Genomic DNA, 19,517 nt, shown 5'->3' with positions numbered 1-19,517 from the left:
GTGTACAGTTTTTTTTTACTGATTCTATTTCCACTCTGCATATATAGTAAATACTCAATTTTTATGGATTGTGGGGTTTTTGTTTTTTTTTTTTTTTTTTGACAAAAGAATTGACTGGCACCAGAGTACCAGTCATGGTAAGTTGTCTGCTAATTATGTACTGTGTCAAGTCAAGGTAAAAAAAAAAATTTTTTTATTGTTTAATGAAATTCAACATTTAAGTTTGTGTTTCTAATACATACTTAAACAGAATAACTGTTTACATTTTCATTCTGTAATGACAGACAGCTCTTCCCCAATTAGTCTGTAAAATTGAGCACTTACTGTTTGTGTTTTACTGTATTCTACTTAAAGGTCTTAAAATATACAGTACATCTATTTCTTATAAATGATTTAATCAAAATTGAGAGTAGGAGTGTGTTATAGGCCTAATGACTCTGATGAGTATAATAAGAAACTGTACAGGGAAATAGAGTGGGCCAGTAAATCAGAGAATCTTATAATGGGGGATTTTAATTTCCCAGATATTGACTGTAATTTGTGGATTGGTCACTCACACACTAGCAAGGCTTTTGTGGATTTTTTGGATGATTGTTTTCTACATCAGCATGTTCGGGGGGCAACTAGAGGGAGTAATACTCTTGATCTGATTATCAGTAGTGATTCTTCATGCATTAAGAATCTGCAGATAAAGGAACCACTAGGTGGCAGTGATCATAGTGTGCAGAAGTGGGATTTACTGAAAGAAGTAACTACCATCAGGGATAAAGGGAAGGGGCCTTTACTTTCATAAAGGCAACTACGGTGGTCTGAGACAGTATTTAAATTCTATACGGTGGGCCAACTGATGATGTTACCAACAGCAAATTAAAAATGGGATGCATTCAAAGAACTTATCTTGGAAGCTACTAGGCTATTCATACCAACAAAGAAATATTGTTCAGTTTGGAAACAGAGAACAATATTGTTCTCTGTTTCCAAAGTGTAATTCAGTCTGGTATGAATGTTATTTAATACTTGTAAAACAGAATTTATAGTGATTTGATTGGTTATAATAAGTTATAAATTCTGTTTTACAAGTATTAAATAACATTCATACCAGACTGAATTACACTTCGGAAACAGAGAAGGATGATACACGATCCATTAATTTTCTTAATTTCACATTACAAAGGGAGGGGGATGGATTCAATTTTAGTATTTATAGAAAGCCTACAAACATGGGGTTTTGTAGGCTTTCTATAAATTATGGGCTGAATTGCCAAGCCAATATAAAGTGGGGAAACTGTAAAGTAAAATTAGTACAACAAAATATTAATAAAATAAAAAGGTCTGATGTCAGCAGAAATAAATATTGATACATGATCAGGTATTTCATCAGGGAACTACATCTGACCATATATCAGGAACTGCGTTTCTATATTTGTCCATAGTAGTAGAAGAAAAGTGAAAGGCCAAAAAGGAATGAAATGAAATTAGCACTGTCTAATACAGTATGGACAAGGTAGTCCCAACACAATGTAATTTATTTAGGTAAAAATAAGCATCGAGTTGGGATAAAAATGGTTAATATAAATATGCAGAATTTTAAAATCAATGTATTTTAAAAAATAAATTTGGAACAAGCAAATGGTATAAGGGTGAGGTATTAAATTGAGGATGGGAAAGGGAAAAGGAGTATTTTAAATAAATAAAGACGAAAAATAGCAATAGAAGTAGGATAGCAGGTTCATCCTATACTATTAGTGTAACACTAGTGAAACTATTAGTGTAAAGCATTCGTTTCACCCTTGTATTACACTAATAGTTTAACGAACAGGAAGAAATTTAGAATTAGACAGCAGAAAGATATAAAAGCATAGAAAAAGTTATTAAATAACACTAAGCTTGCTGGGGTTGTGAAGCCCAATCTTGTAGTAAGAGCTTTGGCATTTGTAAGTGTTAGTATAAAAGGGAGCTAGTATCAAATGCTTTGTATTGAAAGGAAAAATATGGGTAAAGATTTAGTTTAGGGTGCACCCTTCAAAATGGCTGCAGGGAGAAGAGGGGGAAAGCAGTGATCAACGGGTTGTGACTCCCCCCCTCTCTTCTCCTTGACTGCACACGGCAGATGTCATGTGACATTGGAGCTGAAAAAGACCAACCTTTTTGGCCGGTAAAGTCTCCCGGCAGTTGGCCAGCATCAGCACACTGATTTTCCCGGTAATTTTCAGGATTCAGCAGCGACAGTTTGCGTTGCTGTTGGTTGTACTCTCCGCTGTCACGTGATGGATTAGCTCTGCAAGGAGAACAGGGGGGAAAGTTGAAGTAGGCATGGTCTCCACCCGTCAATCATTGCCGTGTCAGCGACAGTCTAGAGGGTGCACCCTAAACTAAATCTTAGCCAAATTGTTATATGTAATATTTTTTTTTATTTGCATAACATCCTAACCTTTCAAAATCCTTGGAGTTGTTACTTTCCTCCGTAGCCGAGTGGTCAGGAGCGGGAGTGCAGTAGCACACGCTCTTTGAGTAGACTGGGGTCCCCTGACTGCTGAATACGGTCGATCTGCCAACCCGCACTGGACCAGCGTGGCAGATTATGGTCCATTTTCCCTTAGCATGAATTGTTGAGGAGGCCTCCATCCTGCAGTGGATTGATAATGGCTGCACTTTACCTTTTTTTATCCAAAATAAGAAACTAAAATAAGAAATCAACGTCACACAGATAATACTCACTGCAAATTATTAAAACAATTACCAGTCTTTGATTTGCTTATGGGTTTTTGAAAACAGAAACTGGTTACAAGTGTACCCAGTTTCTGTTTTCATCACCCTAATTCATAATTTTACATCACCCTAATTCATCCCTACCTTATGTAACCTTTTCCATTTTCTGTTTTAGTAGGCTCGGCGGACTTATCCTTTCCATGTAATATATGTTACTTCATTAATATTAGTGTAATTAATATTAATGAAGTAACGAATATCAACAATCATTTATTGTTGACTTATGTGTATTTCTTTTTATAATTGTATTTTTTGATATTCAAATTTGCTTACTCGTTGTTTCAGTTTTCTTTAGACAGACTATCTTGTTTTGATCACTTGGTGATAGATCTCATTACCAACTTGTCTTTGCTGTTGTGATCATATTTTATGATATACTTCCTATGCATGCAACTAAAAAATTAATAAATGGAATTCAATCATTGAGTTGCATAAACTCTCCTTGTCCATTCCTGAACAGTGTAAACTCATAGGAAATCAAATGAGGCATCTGTGGAGCTATTGAGCTAGATTTCTGTGTCCAGTTCATCTATGGGGGTAGTAATGAGAGCATAACGTGACAGGATGCTATCTTCATTCTGTTTTTTTTTTTCTAGCCAGGACATTATAGAGGGTATAATGCATAATCATAGCTTATCTTAAAATCTTGAGGTTATCTTTACTCTGGATACCATTATTAATAAAATGAAACACCTTTCTGTGTAGTGGGAAAACATTTATTGGCTTCCTTGTCAAGTTGAGTTGGAAAATATTGAACAAAGCTATACATTACATACACCTTGGTGACTTCAGCAGTAACTCATCAAAATTAAACTAGTTACATTTTAATGTTTAGGATACGTAATATAAAATTGATAATAAATATGAGGCTATTTACATCATTTGCGGAACTGGAGTTATATTCTGGCATCGCAAATGATAATTCACAAGAACGTTGACAGCTAACTTAGTGTAATGTGCATGATGCCCTCCCCCCTTGCCTTTGTATGCGTTTGTGTGTGCTGACATGATGTGAAGGTTAATAACAAGTAAATTCTAACATAATAAATTGATAAGAAAAAAAATAATAATTAATAAAATTAAAACATTTATTTTATATTTGTAGGTTTTTTTGACAATTATCAAAAATGAATTTAATTGCTTAAAAATTTTAATATTAAGGCCTTGGCCAGGTCCCTTGAAGAATTGCAGGCCTGGGTACTGTAAACTCCCCATTTGGCCTGTGAAGGAATTGTCACAGGACATTTAGGTATCATCTGAGCCAGGTGTTAATTGGAGGGGAGATAACTTGACTGTGGGGAGGTCACATTGAAGCCATACTGTAGAGATGTTTGGGGGGGGGGGGTTTCAGTTATTCTGGTGGACTCTGAGGAACTCTTGTTTCTGCTTGAACTAGGATTGTTGGAGAAGGGGAAGAAGTAAAAATGACAGCAGTGGTTTTCTAGAGGATTGGGCAGGGAAATGAAAAGAGTGGAGGAAGACTAAAAGGAAGGGGAATAAATTAATTTTCAGGTGCTACTGTTGCAGTCCCAAGATAGGGCACATAATATGTAGCCTTGTTAATATTTTTCAATGTAGAATGTGCAAGGAAAACATTAAAGTTTTTTTACATACTGTTTTATTCTTCTAATTTCTAACCACAAACTGGTTATACCAGCGGATGATAACACACACGGCCGACCAGGCTAGCCGGGTAGGTAAAGTGCCTGCCTGGCAACCCAAAGGTCGCGGGTTCGATTCCCGCCTCGGGCTGGATATCACGATGGTGCCGAACCAACCGGTTGGTTGGATATCCCGGCCACGATACACGAAGGAAGCAAGAAAAAACTGGTTCCTTTGTGTATTGATCACATCATACGAAATAAATAAATAAAAAAATAACACACACGCTACCCATTCACTTTTCGTGAAGCCCTCTCCCACACAGAGCTCCTAGACTGAACTCAAAACAAAAATAATAATAATAAATAAACAAAGTCAATTGATTGATGATAAAGTGACTTATTTGCTGGACACTATTAATAATAGCATTTTCAACTCTTACCCAACATTAAGAGAGTCACCACACAATTACATATGGTGGTTGGAAAATGCTTGGTTTGTACGTGATATAGCTACACACAAAGATCTTTGGTTGATATTCTTCAAATTTGGTTGTAATATTTGATTTTTATTGCAACACCTCGTTTATTTTCTACAGTAATGTTAGTTTCAGTTTCTGCACATTAGCATTAATAGAGGCATATGATGCAAGAAAGCAAGCTTATATAGCATCAGACAAATTAAAAAAATAACCAAAAAAAACTTCCAGTTTCACCCAACCTTTCACTCCAAATTCTTGTCTAGTTCTGCCTTGAACTTATTTAAGTTGTTGACCTCCACCACAACAGATGGAAGTTTGTTCCAACTATCAACCATCCGCTGGCTAAAGGCAGATTTCTGCACATCTATTCTACATCTAAGACAACTGCTATTATTTACTTAATTATTGGTAATGAAACTAGTACATATAAACTTGTTGTAAATATAGTGGTCATCTGTTTGGTGGTTGCATCTTAAAAAAATTCTGGAATTTTCTAGCAGTAGTTGAAAACTGAAAGATCTCCATCTAACCAACCTCATGATATTGTTCTTTCTCTGTTTCCAGTGCTAACAAATTTAATAAGTAGGCATTAGGGTTTTTTTTTTTTTTTTTTTTGACGCCCTATGTAGTTCTTTATAGCTATACATTTGTTAACACTTAGTTTATTGATATTCCTGACAGCCATATAAAACTTAAGAAAGCTGTATATCAATCAGTACAGCCATTCTGTATTTTCTTTTCATTACCTTCATAGTGAAAGGGGTAAGTTTCTTAAGAACTGTTTTACTTGTTTTCAACCGAGAAATACGCTCTTTATTGCCATGTAATTACAGAATACGCCATATAAAGCATGTACTTATAACAGTAAGTACAAGCCACTGGATAACAACATACGGCTGTTGGATCAGTACAGACTTTCTCTTCTCTGCTTTTTCTATCTGTAAAACTGTTATAGTAGGCATTTTGGTTGTTGCTTTGCAAGGTTGAATTTAAATCGGATTCGCTTTATCTTAAAGTAACATTAGAAGATTTTCTTTGCTGCCAAAGTTCTATGCATTCACTTACTGATCTCACTCTGCCCCATGGCAGAATGACATGTATTGTCTGCTAAAACATTATCAAGTAACAAAAAGAAAAACAATTTTTTGATTTATAGGCAATAGTTTTTAGTGTTTAAAAAAAGTCACATGATCAGATATCAGAACAAACAATTGATGTTATTCTGGCCTTATTTGAAATTAAAATTACATTTGTAGCACCATTTGTTGATGTAGAATTCAACTGCATTTAAATATTTTTAATTGATGAGTAAAGTGAAGTTCAGTACAGTTCTGTGGTGCACTAAATAAGAAACAGTTAAAGAAAATATTTTTCCCATAACAGACATTCCTACACTTTGGTAAAAGCACCAGTTCATGGATCTTCATTCCATTTAGAACCAAGGTTGCAACTAATTGCAAGCATTTAATGTTGCAGTTGTCAAAGTAAAATTGTTTGTTCTCTCCACCTCATCTTCTCACAGCATTGATGTTTGAGATAGTTTTTATAAGGTTGCTTTTAATTATGACTTCATGAATTGTTATTTTAGTGGGGTGTTATTTTGAGTAAGAGCTGCGTGTGGTTAAGTTTTAGGATAAATGCTTCTTTGCTTATGTAACTCTGTACTAATTACATAAAACAATATGTTTTTTCATTTCTGGTATCTATACATGGTATAGATGTTTTGCTATTGGTTTACAGATTGGCAAAATAGGCTTCATCTATTTTAATTCCATTTCTTCTCAGATGTCAACCTTAGTACTGTGGAAATTCTGGAGTATAATTTCAGTTCCATCTTTTAGTTGTTTAAGCATTATTGCTTCTTTTAAATTATTTTGCTTTTCTATTCTTTTTAAGAGAACTGATATTTGTCTTCCTCTTTGTAGAAAGGTCTGGGGTGAAAGGAACCAGTACCTAAGAAGATGGGAAATAATAGGATAACTTGGAGACATCCAATTTCCTGCCCACCTTAGTTGTCAGCTAGACAAGAGGAAGTGGACAAATAAGTAAGTTCTGTATTGAAAACACAATTATGAATTCTAAAATTATTTAGTGTTTCATGGTTAGATTATAGAATCTAACTATGAAGTGCATTTGACACCTTTCAAGACATACATCAGTTCCCTTCTCCTCCTGACTCTTTCCCTTCATGGTGCTGGAAATTAGGCATTAAAATATTAAGAGTTTCTGATTAGTATATGTATAAGCAATTCTGCAGATATTTGGTGTATTTGGAGTTCTTTTTATTTTTTAATAATGTTTTCTCCGACAATGGAGATTTCCTCTAGAAAATAATGAAATAAGTTACCTTATAAATTTGATTATCATTAGTATATTCATGACATATATTTTTAAATTGCTATCAAGTTATATGAGGAATAATTTAACTGGTTTTATGGTCCGTTTACACCTCTTTATCCATGTTTTCTCTCCAAAATGGTCTCGTATTTAAGTTTTTCGCTTGCATTTCGACTCCGGTTTTTCTGCAGTTACCTCTAATTTAAATTTTAAAAAGGATTCCAAAAACTTTATTTTTTCTTATATTAAAAAAAAAAAAAAAAAATGGAACATATTTTGTAAGCAACAACACACTTTATTAGCTATACTGCATCCAAATACATGTGCTTTGTATAAGAGATCCATGAATTTTTAATCATAAATGGCAACTTAAGCTACTACATGACTTTAAAACACTTTTGCACATTCCATAACACTATACTGTATATATAGTACAGTCAAAGTGTCAGCAGTATTTTTTAAAAACCAATGAAGGATATATTGCCTATTTGCATTTTCGTGTTTGCCCACTGGCTGTATATGCAGATATATGCTTGATCCAGACATGCACACTTAATGTGTTTGTGAGTTGCAAAAAGTAAAAGTCTAAGTTTTGTGCCTCTCTGGGGAAAGATTTTTTTCACAAAATTTGGTGTTTACTCATTGTTAAAATTGTAACTTCCTGGCACATACATTATGAAAACAATTCATTCCACTGGCATCCATTTTTCCAACCAACAGTGACATCATTGCTGCACTGGAATCATTCTTGGAGGCTCAAGAGAAAACTTTTTCTTTGCCACTGGGATCAATGCATTGCAGCATCAGTGGCAAAACTGTATCGACTTCAAAGAGATATATTCAGTATTGAAAAGTAAAATGTTGCCAGACTCCTCAGATAAATCCTACATACTCAGACCACAAACTTTTCAACCCCCTCCCCTTCGTAACAATTGTTACAAAAAACAATTCATACAGTTTTGCCCAAGATTCAAAGAAGTTTGGTAACCATGGATGAAACTTGGATTCATTACTAAGATCCAAAGAACAGTCCATAGAGTTGCATCATGAAGTAACTCTTAACCACAAGAAATTTCAGAGGGCACCATCAATTACCCAGATGATGGTAGCAATTTTTTAGGACAAAATTGATTAAGAAAAGTTGATCCTTTAATTCACTGCCAACACACATCATACAAGTATACAATCAAAAGTAAACGTTCCCTGGCAGGCAGGATAGATGGATGAATGAATAAAGAAGGGTAGGAATCCTGTATAATCATACAATGGACTCTCAGAGATTGAACTCACTGTAACAATCATATGTATCTTTCCTTTTCATCCTGCAAACAGTTTCCCAATATGCCAGGTGAAAAACCATAAATTGACAGGAGTAGATAGGATGGGAAAGGGGTTAATCAACAAAAAATTAATGCACAAGAAATAAGTGGTAAGGAATAATATAAATTAGGGAAATCCTAATAAATAAAAGTTTCCAATTTAATAAATAAATACTTAACTGAAAATTTAATTAAAAATACCATCTAATAGATGCCACATGAATAGGTGTGTTCAATTTAGGGGTGCACATGGATTATTAAACATCTTCCCAGTATTCTGACCATTCTTATTGGATGTGTAACTATTCATTTTTTCATGGATAGTTATTAGCATACTTATACCTTCATACTACATTTAATGTATATTATGTATATACATATTAAATCCTTTTGTATGTTATTATAGTCATTCTAAAAGTACTATAAACCTACTAATATTAAAATATATACATGTGAAAAATTGATAGTCTTATCCAGAACGTAATCCAGCGTTATTGCATTGTTTTCTATGGGTAATTATTTACAAAATGTGTAAGTAATTTGTCAGAATATACATGGAAAAAAGTTAACAGGTTCTGCACAACTTTTGCTAATATTAATAGTCCTTAAAGAGATATTAGCTACTTAGATAACATCTAAGAACTGTATGTAACAAATATCAGCCCAAATACACTGTTCTGAGTCATCGGTGAGAATAGAATGTCTCTTTGTTCATGATCGAAATGGAACACAGATAACATTACTTTTAATTTGGTTTCAGCTACCATGAGGGTCGCCATAGCCAAGTGCTCAGGAGCAGTAGTGCAGTAATACACGCTCTTTGAGTAGACTGGGGTTAAAGCCCCTGACTGCTAAATACAGTAGCTCTGCCAACAAGCACTGAACCAGTGTGGCAGATTATGGTCCATTTCCCTCAACATGACTTGTTGAGGAAGCATTGATAATGGCTGGTTTACTTTTTTTACCATGTTGAAATACTCCTACAATCCTATGTCATTATAATGACCTTGCTATTTACACATATTTTCCATCTATTATGTGTTTTCAAAAAAAGCTTCAAAGTCCTTTTTTGATAGTTCCTTTGTGTTTGTTTTCAATATTGACATAACTTTTGCTTTACTGGAAAATTTTCCTAACATTAGTGTGCATACAGCACCTCCTCTGTGCTATTTTGAAATACTGATTGCATATTAATTGTTGTTTCAAGGTAAATGGCTATAACTCTCTTAACTTAGCATTAGCAATAGTAGAGGCATATGATGCAAGAAAGCAAGCTTATTCAGCATCAGCCAAAAAAAAAAAAAAAAAAAAAAAACACCACTCCCATTTCACCCGTCCGTTCGATCGAAATACCTGTCCAGTTGAGCCTTAAATTTGTTTAGGCTATCAACTTCAACAACAAGTGATGGAAGTCGGTTCCACCAACCAACCACCCGCTGGCCAAAGGCAAATTTCCGCACATCTATCCGACATCCGTCCTTCCTCAATTTGAATTTATGCCCTCTGAGCTGATTATTCTGAGCAAGATGAAGAATCCCATTGGCATTGAGCATGCTCAAACCATTCAAAGCCTTATACACCTCTATCAGATCACCTCGCCGGTGCCTAGTCTCCAGACTCTGTAATTTGCAAAACTTAAGCCTTTCTTCGTAAGAGTAACCCTTTGTTCCATTCACTAATCTTGTTGCCCTTCTCTGTACCCGTTCCAGCAGCTCTACATCCTTCTTGAAATGAGGCCTCCAGACCTGTATACAGTACTCAAGATGTGGCCTAACCATTGCCTTATACAAGGGAATAATCACCTCCTTATCCCTGCTAGAAAAATTCCTGTATATCATTGACAAGACACCATGAGCTACTCTTGCAGCTCGTCTGCACTGCTCAGAGAACTTCATATCTGCCTGCACAATTACCCCCAGGTCCTTTTCATTCTCCACCACTGTCAGTGTAGTACCGCAGAGTTGATACTCTGCATATATATATAGACACAGTTCTAATTGCATAGTTTTGGAATTGAACGGTTATTTAATCAGAACATACGTGGGAAGAAGTTGACAGGTTGTGCACAACAACTTTTGTTAATATTTTTGTTTATAGCAGTTTTGTAAACAATTGTTTCTTCTCAATATACAACTTGCTATTATTTCCAGAAATAAAGTATTGTTCGTTTCATGTTTTTAATTTTTACATAAAATAGGTAAATATACACTGAGTTGACTTTGTATCAGTAAAGATTATGGGGCCACCTTTTGCCTATAATACAGCCTGTACACATCTTGGTATGGACTCCATAAGATGTCCTGTGGTAGTACTACCCCAGGACATCCTGCAACATTGCACAGTGTGTGTGTGTGTGTGTGTGTGTGTGTGTGTGTGTGTGTGTGTGTGTGTGTGTGTGTGTCAAGTTAGTGGTTGTGGCATTGAAAGTCCTCTTCAAGTAGGTCCCAAACATGCTCAATTGGGTTTAGATCAGTGAGTTGGGCAGCCATGGGAGGAGAGAGAATTTGTTGTCATGTTCCTGAAACTACTTAGCAACCTGCCGGGCCTTGTGGCACAGCAGGTTGTCTCATTGATAGATGCCGCAGTTGTCTCATACACTGTCACCATAAAAGGGTGTACTCAGTCAGCAATGACAGAAAGGTAGGCATTCCCATCAGGTCATAAATTATCAGTGATCTGAAGACCCAGGACATGCCACAAAAACAGACCCCAAACCACTGCCTGCTGTTGAACACCAACAGTGCATCCAGATTTAATCGCCTCATGTTTTCTCCAAATGCAAATACGCCCATCAGCATGATAGAGTTGGAAACTGGATTCATCAGACCAGACAACAAATTTCCACATCAGTGGTCCAATGTGGGTGCTGACATGTCCATGCAAGATGCAGCTTCTTGTGTCTCAGAGAGCATGGATATCAATGTGAGACCAATATCCACACAGACAATGTCTAGTATATAGTCTGTGTGGATATTGGTTTTGCTATTCCTACATTTACTGAGTGGTTAGCTGGGCCATTGTGCTGTGTCATGAGACAAGGCACACAATGCTCACCTTGGGGTGTTGACCACACACGGCTGTCCTGCGTGTGACCTTTGCCTGGTTGTTTGACTGCTTTGAGCCAGTTAGTAGAATCGTGACAGCATAGAACAAGAGCACCTAATCATATACAGATCTTAAATATTCTTTTAGCAGCATGGTGCATAAGCGTATCAAGAACTGAAAATTGGTAAAATAATGAGCACTTAAACTTGCAATGTGAAATCTGCCTTTAATTTCATAAAGATTTATAGATTATTCTCAGACATTTTGTGGTACTTCATGTACCACTTCTTCAGTGACTGCAAAGACATCAGAACTGATAAATTATAGTGATATGATTTTCTTAAAGTTGCTAATTCTTATTACACATAAAAAACATTACTTTGATTACACATTTCTTATTTGTTAAAGTTTTGTCTTGAATTAGTTTACAGCTATTAGCAAACATCATGTAAAGAATGAAGTTTTAACAGTGTTAAATAATTTTACATTAGTTATTAATTTGGTTAATAAGATTAATGATAAATCAGTTAACATTAAGTAAATGGATAATTATGAATACTTACACTCCAGATGCTGTCCTTACGATAACATCAGCCTCACATACCAGGACAATGGATTACAATTCATTATATTCATATGTTTTGTACTGTACTCTTAAACTAATGGTACAAGAACAGCATTACAGGAGTGTAAGTATTCATAATTATTCATTTACTTAATGTTAATTGATTTATTATTAATCTTATTTACCTAATTAATAACTAATATAAAATTATTTAAAACTGTTAACTAATTCAAGACAAAACCTTAACCTTAACAAATAAGAAATGTGTAGTAAAAATTAACTTTATGAAAATCATATCACCCTAATTTACCAGTTCTGCTGTCTTTACAGTCACTGAAGAAGTGGTTTCAGGACGTACCATGATATATCTGTAATACTCCAGAGGCTCACATCTGTTGAGTATGGACTTGGCACACCCAGAGTCCTGAGCCGGATATCATCATTCTTCTCTTTCTTGGTGATTTCCTTCTATTTCTGATTCTTGTTCATTTTCTCTCTCTCTCTCTCTCTCTCTCTCTCTCTCTCTCTCTCTCTCTCTCTCTCTCTCTCTCTCTCTCTCTCTCTCTCTCTCTCTCTCACACACACACACACACACACACACACACACACAGGGTAATTCAGAAATTTTTTTGGCTGGTGCAGCATAAGCCTTAGACTTTCTTTCACCATATGCTAATAATAATCTGTAACTCTAAGAAATTAACGGCAGATTTCACTCCCCCGCAGATTTAAGTGCTCATTATTTCACCAATTTCCAACACTTAACCATATTGGCCATTGCCGAGATACTGGTACTTGCACATCTTTCCCCCAAAATCATTACACATTCAAAGTCAGAAAGATCTTGACACCAACCTGTTATTCCTCGTAGACACTGAAACATTGATCACCACACAAACTACAATGTTGTATCAGCCATTCTTGACTTTGAGCCTTCACCAGTGGGTGTCACAGATCAGTCCATTCCTACACAAGAATGTATTGCAAGTGTAAAGCAAACTCCATATGAAGGTTGTTGTTGTTATTTGGTTTTTAGGAGCATTAGCAACTAAGGCCATATTGCTCCAGGGATATGCAGTGGTCATTCCCTGACCTTTCCGCATCCTCCGTATTTGGTGGTGACGGGCTCAAACCCCGGTCTAATCAAGAAGCGTGTGCTACGCACTGCTGCTCCTTCCCACCTGGCTACGGAGGCGCCTTCCATATGAAGGATTGACATTCTGTCTGTGGATTATAAAATACCATGCTTCATATCCTGTTAGGAAATCCTGGATCACAATCACAAATTTCAACAAGTTCTTTTCAAATTTCAACACTTGTTTTTGTCTGCTGTTAAAAACTTGGAAACAAAGGAGTTGCAGTAATCTTTTCATGTTTAAAATATCAGATATGACGACTTGAAAACTGTTTCAACCTGAGAATTTGTCTTCAGCCACTATTGCTTCTAATGTAGGAGACAAGTTAGTTATTTGCTCGTGTGCATGGTTGCCCACACCTTACATATCCTCAGTGATAAAGCCCATTAGCATTAGCAGAGGCATATGATGCAAGAAAGCAAGCTTATGCAGCATCAGCCAAAAAAAAAAAAAAAAAAAAAAAACCCTCCCATTTCACTCATCTATTCACCTCCAAATGCTTATCCAGCTCAGCCTTAAATTTATTTAAGCTATCAACTTCCGCAATAAGAGATGGAAGTCGGTTCCAGCAATCAACTACCCGCTGGCTAAAGGCAAATTTCTGCACATATATTCTACAACTGTCTTTCCTCAGTTTGAATCTATGCCCCCTCAGGTTCTTAATCTGAGCAAGAGAAAGAATCCCATAAGCATTCAGCTTGCTCAACCAGTTCAAGGCCTTATACACCTTAATCAGATAACCTCACATGTGCCTAGTTTCCAGGTGCTGCAGTTTGCAGAACTTAAGCCTATCTTGATAAGGGCACCCCTTTGTTCCCCTCACCAATCTTGTTGCCCTTCTTTGTACTTGTTCTAGCAACTCTACATCCTTCCTAAAATGAGGCCTTCAAGGTGTGGCCTGACCATTGCCTTGTACAATGGGATAATCACCTCCTTGTCCCTGCTAGCAAAATTCCTATATATTATTGACAAGACTCCATGACCTGCTCTGGCACCTGTCTGCACTGCTCAGTAAACTTCATATATGATTGCACAATTACCCTTAGGTCTTTTTCACTCTCCACTTCCCTGAGTGTAGTACCAAACAGTTGGTATGTTTCTCTTCGGTTACTGCTACCTATATGCAGTACTTTGCATTTGACAATATTAAACTTCAGTTGCCATTTCCCGGCCCATTTGCCCAACTTATCTGGATCTGGTTGCAGTACCATACTGTCTTTATTGTCATTAACAACTCTGCCACTCTTTGTATCATCTGCAGACTTGGACATTAAGCCTGATATGCCCTCATCAATATCATTGATGAATACACAAAACAACAATGGGCCCAGCACCAAACCCTGGGGAACTCCACTAATAACATTTGTCCATGAAGAGTAGCGTCCATTCATTACCACTCTTTGTCGTCTCCCACTCAACCATCCTTTATCCATTGTAGCAATTTGCCCTTAATGCCATACAGCTCCAATTTGTACAGCAGTCTTCCATGTGCAACAGTATCAAAAGCTTTCCTGAAATCTAAGTATATGATATCAAAATTATTTTTTTGCATCCAGTTCCTTTCTGACCACATCATAGTATCCAATCAAATTGGTCAGACCAGACTTCCCCTTAACAAACCCATGCTCTGTCTTAACTACTACTGCATTCTTGTCTAGATGATCCTACAATGTGTCTTTAACCAGTGACTCCATTATTTTCTGCAGAACACAAGTTAAACTAACAAGTCTATAGTTACTTGTCACCTTTTGTGAATTGGGGATACATTTGCACACCTCCAGTCCATGGGGACCTCCCCTGAATCTAAAGAAGTTCTCATAATTATGGCTAAGGTTTTGCTTACTTCTTTTGCTGCCTCCTTTAATATAACTGGATAGATCCCATCCTCCCCAGGTGCCTTCCTTATATTTAACTTCAACAATTTCTCCTCCACTTTGGTCTCAGTTATTACAAAATCACTTAGCTCCGTATTAGAGTTTGATAAGCTTCTGGCATTCTCCTTCTTGAATAACTCCTGATGTGAATTGTATATGCAAAATACTCATTCAGTTTATCAGCTACCTGAGCATGATCATCAATAGTTAAACCATCTATGTTAAGTGGACCAATCTGATTCATCCCTTTCCTTCTAGAGTTTACATAAGTAAAGAACTCTTTGCTGTTTTCCTTTGCATCATTTGCCAAAGATTTTTCATAATCTGCCTTCGCCTCCCTAACCTCCATTGTGACTTGATTACAGACTAGCTTGTATCTGCCATAGGCTTCTGTGTCACCTGATAATTTATATGCATCCCATGGTTGCCCACACCACCATATTCTTCAAAAATCTCTGAAATTTATTTATTTAACAAAAAGCAAAATTTTATTAATCTTTGTTCAAAAAGCAACATTCTAAAAAACAAAAAAAAAATTGCTTATTGTCATCAATAGATAAAAATAAACCAATCGTACATTCATCATCATCGGCCATTTTCAATCCACTGCAGGATGAAGGCCTCTCCAGCAACTTTCCAGTTCCTTCTGTTTGAGCACTGGCCATCCATTTACTACCCACAAACTCATGAATTTCATCTATCCATCTCCGCCTTTGTCTTCCAGGTTTTCTTCTAGCTCCTCTTGGATACCATTCTGTTATTTTCTTAGTCCATCTGTCATCATGTCTTCGAGCTGTGTCCTGCCCAAGGCCATTTTAGTTCTTTAGCTTTGATGAGAATGTCCTTTACTTGAGTTTGCCGCCTAATCCATGTGTTTCTCTTCTTATCTAACAGTCTGATTCCCAATATAATTCGTTCCATTCTTCGCTGTGTAGTTCTCAGCTTCTCTTCCATTCTTTTGGTGAGTGCCCAAGTTTCACTTCCATAAGTCATGGTGGGGAGTATACATTCGTTCATTATTTTACGTTTCAGACAGACTGGGATATTGCTCTTCAGTATGTGACTATATTTCCTGAATGCTATCCATCCAAAATTTATTCTTCTCTTGACTTCCAGCCATTTATCATTATTACAGCTAATAACTTATCCCAGATAAGTATATGACTCCACCTTTTCAATTACTGCTCCTTCAATCATTATTTCCCTTTCTGTGGCATACTTGTTCATCATTACTTTTGTTTTAGCCATATTCATCTGTAGTCCAAAATCCTTACTAACTGTGCATAACTGATTAAGATTTTCCTCCAATTCTTTGGGATCGTGGCTTATGACCACAATGTCATCTGCAAATCGTAAATGGTTTAGGTACTCTCCGTTCACATTGACTCCTTTCTGCGACCAGTCTAATCTTCTGAAAGCTTCCTCAAGGGCAGCAGTAAACAGCTTCGGAGATATTGTGTCTCCTTGTCGAACTCCTTTCTCGATTTTAAATTTCCTACTGTCTTTGTCTAGTCTAATAAAGGAGGTAGCACTCTCATATATTTTCTTCAAAATCATAATATATGGGGTATCTATGCCTTGTCTTTCCAGTGCCCAAAACATTGCCTTATGCTGTATGGAGTCAAATGCCTTTTCATAATCCACAAATGCTAGGCATAATGGTGTTTTATATTCATTTGCTTTCTCCATTAGCTGTGATATTACGTGAAGGTGATCCATAGTTGAGAATCCTGTCCTAAAGCCAGCTTGCTCTTTTGGTTGATTCTCATCAAGTATTCTTTCTAATCTGTTAGTAATGACCCTTGTGAACAACTTGTAGATATGGGATAACAAGCTAATTGGTCTATAATTTCCAATTTCTGATTTATCTCCTTTCTTATGCAGCAAAACTATGATTGCATTATTCCACTGCTTAGGCATCACCCCTTTTCTAATGCACTTCGTGAAGAGCCTTGCCAGTTTTTGTGTTATGTCTCTTCCTCCCAATTTTAACAACTGTACAGTAACTTCATCTTCCCCCGGGGCTTTCTGATTCTTCATTTTCTTCAATGCATGTTCTACCTCATCAGGAAGAATATCGGGTATGTCGTATGTGTTGCTACTTTGCAATCCATCTTCCCCACTGCTGGCATCATTCCCCTGCTCCTTGTATAATTCTCTGTAGTAGTCTTCTGCTATTTGAATTATGCCTTCTCTGCTGTTTATAAGTATACCATCGCTATTCTTCAGTTTCAGTATCATTTGTCTTTCTGTATTACTGCTAATGGCTGCTGATTTAAATCTTTTGTTTTCCCTTAATCCTTGTTCTACTTTTCTTGTGTTAAATCTGCTTATGTCCTCTCTGAGTCTCTTTCTAATGGCTTTGCATAACTCAGTATACTCAATTTTCTCCCTGTCAGTGTTTTTCTTGCTCTTCATTTGTCGTCTTCGGTTCATCATGACAAGTGTTTCTTGACTAATTTTTTCTTCTTTGGATTTCGTACATTATTCAACTGAAATGTGAAAGGTCTGTTTTGGTAACATTCTAGGTTACAAGATAAATTTTTCGTATTCAATGTTCAGATATTTTTCATGAATTTAGTCCTGGAAAATTTTTCTTATATCTTGTATGTGTAATAGATAAGTATCTTGCTAGATCTGAGCCATAATTTTGAATAAAATAACACATTATGATGTTTTGCATACTGCAGGTTGCTGCATGTCACACAACTCTTCACCAGAAAGTGCTTGATCTCTTAATTCGTCTTTTTGAATCTCCTCAGGAAGAACTTGATGTTCTGGTTCAAGTAAGCCTTTTTTTTTTTTCTTTTCTTTTTTTCTTTAATAATTTATGCAACTAATAAAACTTGTGCTATTTTTTAGTAGCATTTGTACTGTATACACAAATTTTTCATTCATTTTGTATTAATACAAAATATTTTTGCTTACATAGTATAGTATTATAAATTTATTGTCTGTAATTATTATATAGCAATAAAAAATAAATATATATATATAGCTAGAAAGTGTATTTGTATAGAAGGGTAATTAGTCTGTTGTAAGAAAGCACACAGTTAAAAAATAATAAACATACAATTCTTTATATCTAAGAATAAAATATTCAGTGGTTAATACCACACTCAAGGTAATATCAGTGAAAAAGACCAAGTGTAATTGTAATCCAAGATGTAGCTCTTTAGGACAATATAGTCAACCATGACTCTATTATCTATTCTAGTCCATTGGATATTTTACCCCCCATTTAAATGTTCCATGTGTTAGTTATGTACACAGAAATTCTAACTTTTTCGCTCCATACACTATTAATTGGCAACTTATAGTATTTGCCATATAGTGCAAGGAAGTCACAGGCTTTTGATGTACTGCAAAAAAAGTAAACAAGAAAATACAAATTGTATGCTTCCCTCCTCACTCAGATAACTATGCAATTGACATTTGAATTTATTCAAACCTGCAAGGGCAACTTGTTCCAGCAATCAATGACTCTGGCTAAAAGAAAACGTCCTACAATCTAATCTAAACCTCAACCTCTATAAGTTGTAAAGCTCTGGAATTCTGTGTAACACTGAAAATTCCATCTTCATTCATTTTACTAATCCATCTCAGGCGGTGCCTCCGTAGCCAGGTGGGAAGGAGCAGCAGTGCGTAGCACACGCTTCTTGATTAGACCAGGGTTCGAGCCCGTCACCACCAAATACGGAGGATGTGGAAAGGTCAGGGAATGACCACCGCATATCCCAGAGCAATATGGCCTTAGTTGCTAATGCTCCTAAAAACCAAATAACAACAATCCCTCTCAGAGGTTTATAAACCTCAATCAAGTCACCTCTGAGATGCCTAGTTGCCAAGCTCTGTTGCCCACTTAATTGGTGTCTTTCCTCATACGGTTGTCCTTTTGCTCATCTCGTCATTCGAGTTGCCCATTTTAGACCCTTTCAAGAAGCTCAGTGTCTTTTTTCAGATGAAGTCCCCATACTTGAACACAGCTTTCCAAATATATTTTTACAATTGCCTTATACAGTGGGATTATGACTTCCCTATCTCTACAGGATAACATTTGATAAGTCATTGATAGAATTAGCATTAGCATTAGTAGAGGCATTTGATGCAAGAAAGCAAGCTTATGCAGCATCAGCCAAAAAAAAAAAAAAAACCACTTCCACTTCACCCCTCTGTTCGTTCAAAATACCTGTCCAGCTGAGCCTTAAACTTATTTAGGCTATCAACCTCCACCACAAGGGATGGAAGTCTGTTCCACCAACCAACCACCCACTGGTTGTGTGTGCTTTCTATGTGCTTTCTTGTCTACCTGTTTACACTGTTCAGAAAACTTCATATCTGCCTGAATCTTAATTCCCAGATCCCTTTCCTCTTCCACTGTTTTTAATT

General features: G+C 36.2%; 1 protein-coding gene across 2 annotated transcripts in view; it reads left to right on the top strand.

Annotated features, from left to right (window-relative positions):
• The window catches only part of TH1 (negative elongation factor complex member TH1), a 157,035-nt gene that overhangs the window by 102,662 nt on the left and 34,856 nt on the right, over positions 1 to 19,517 (top strand). For both annotated transcript variants that reach the window (XM_090383793.1, XM_090383792.1), the window contains exon 13: positions 17,819 to 17,914. In XM_090383793.1, coding sequence (XP_090239919.1) covers positions 17,819 to 17,914 — 96 coding nt within the window. The remainder of the gene's footprint in view (positions 1 to 17,818; positions 17,915 to 19,517) is intronic.

The sequence above is a fragment of the Mastigoproctus giganteus genome, chromosome 10 (assembly GCF_048544385.1).
Source record: "Mastigoproctus giganteus isolate SK-2022 chromosome 10, ASM4854438v1, whole genome shotgun sequence".
In the NCBI taxonomy this organism is placed as follows: Eukaryota; Metazoa; Arthropoda; class Arachnida; order Uropygi; family Thelyphonidae; genus Mastigoproctus; species Mastigoproctus giganteus.
Note: the sequence above shows the minus strand (reverse complement) of the source record. Positions and strands in the feature narration are given on the sequence as shown.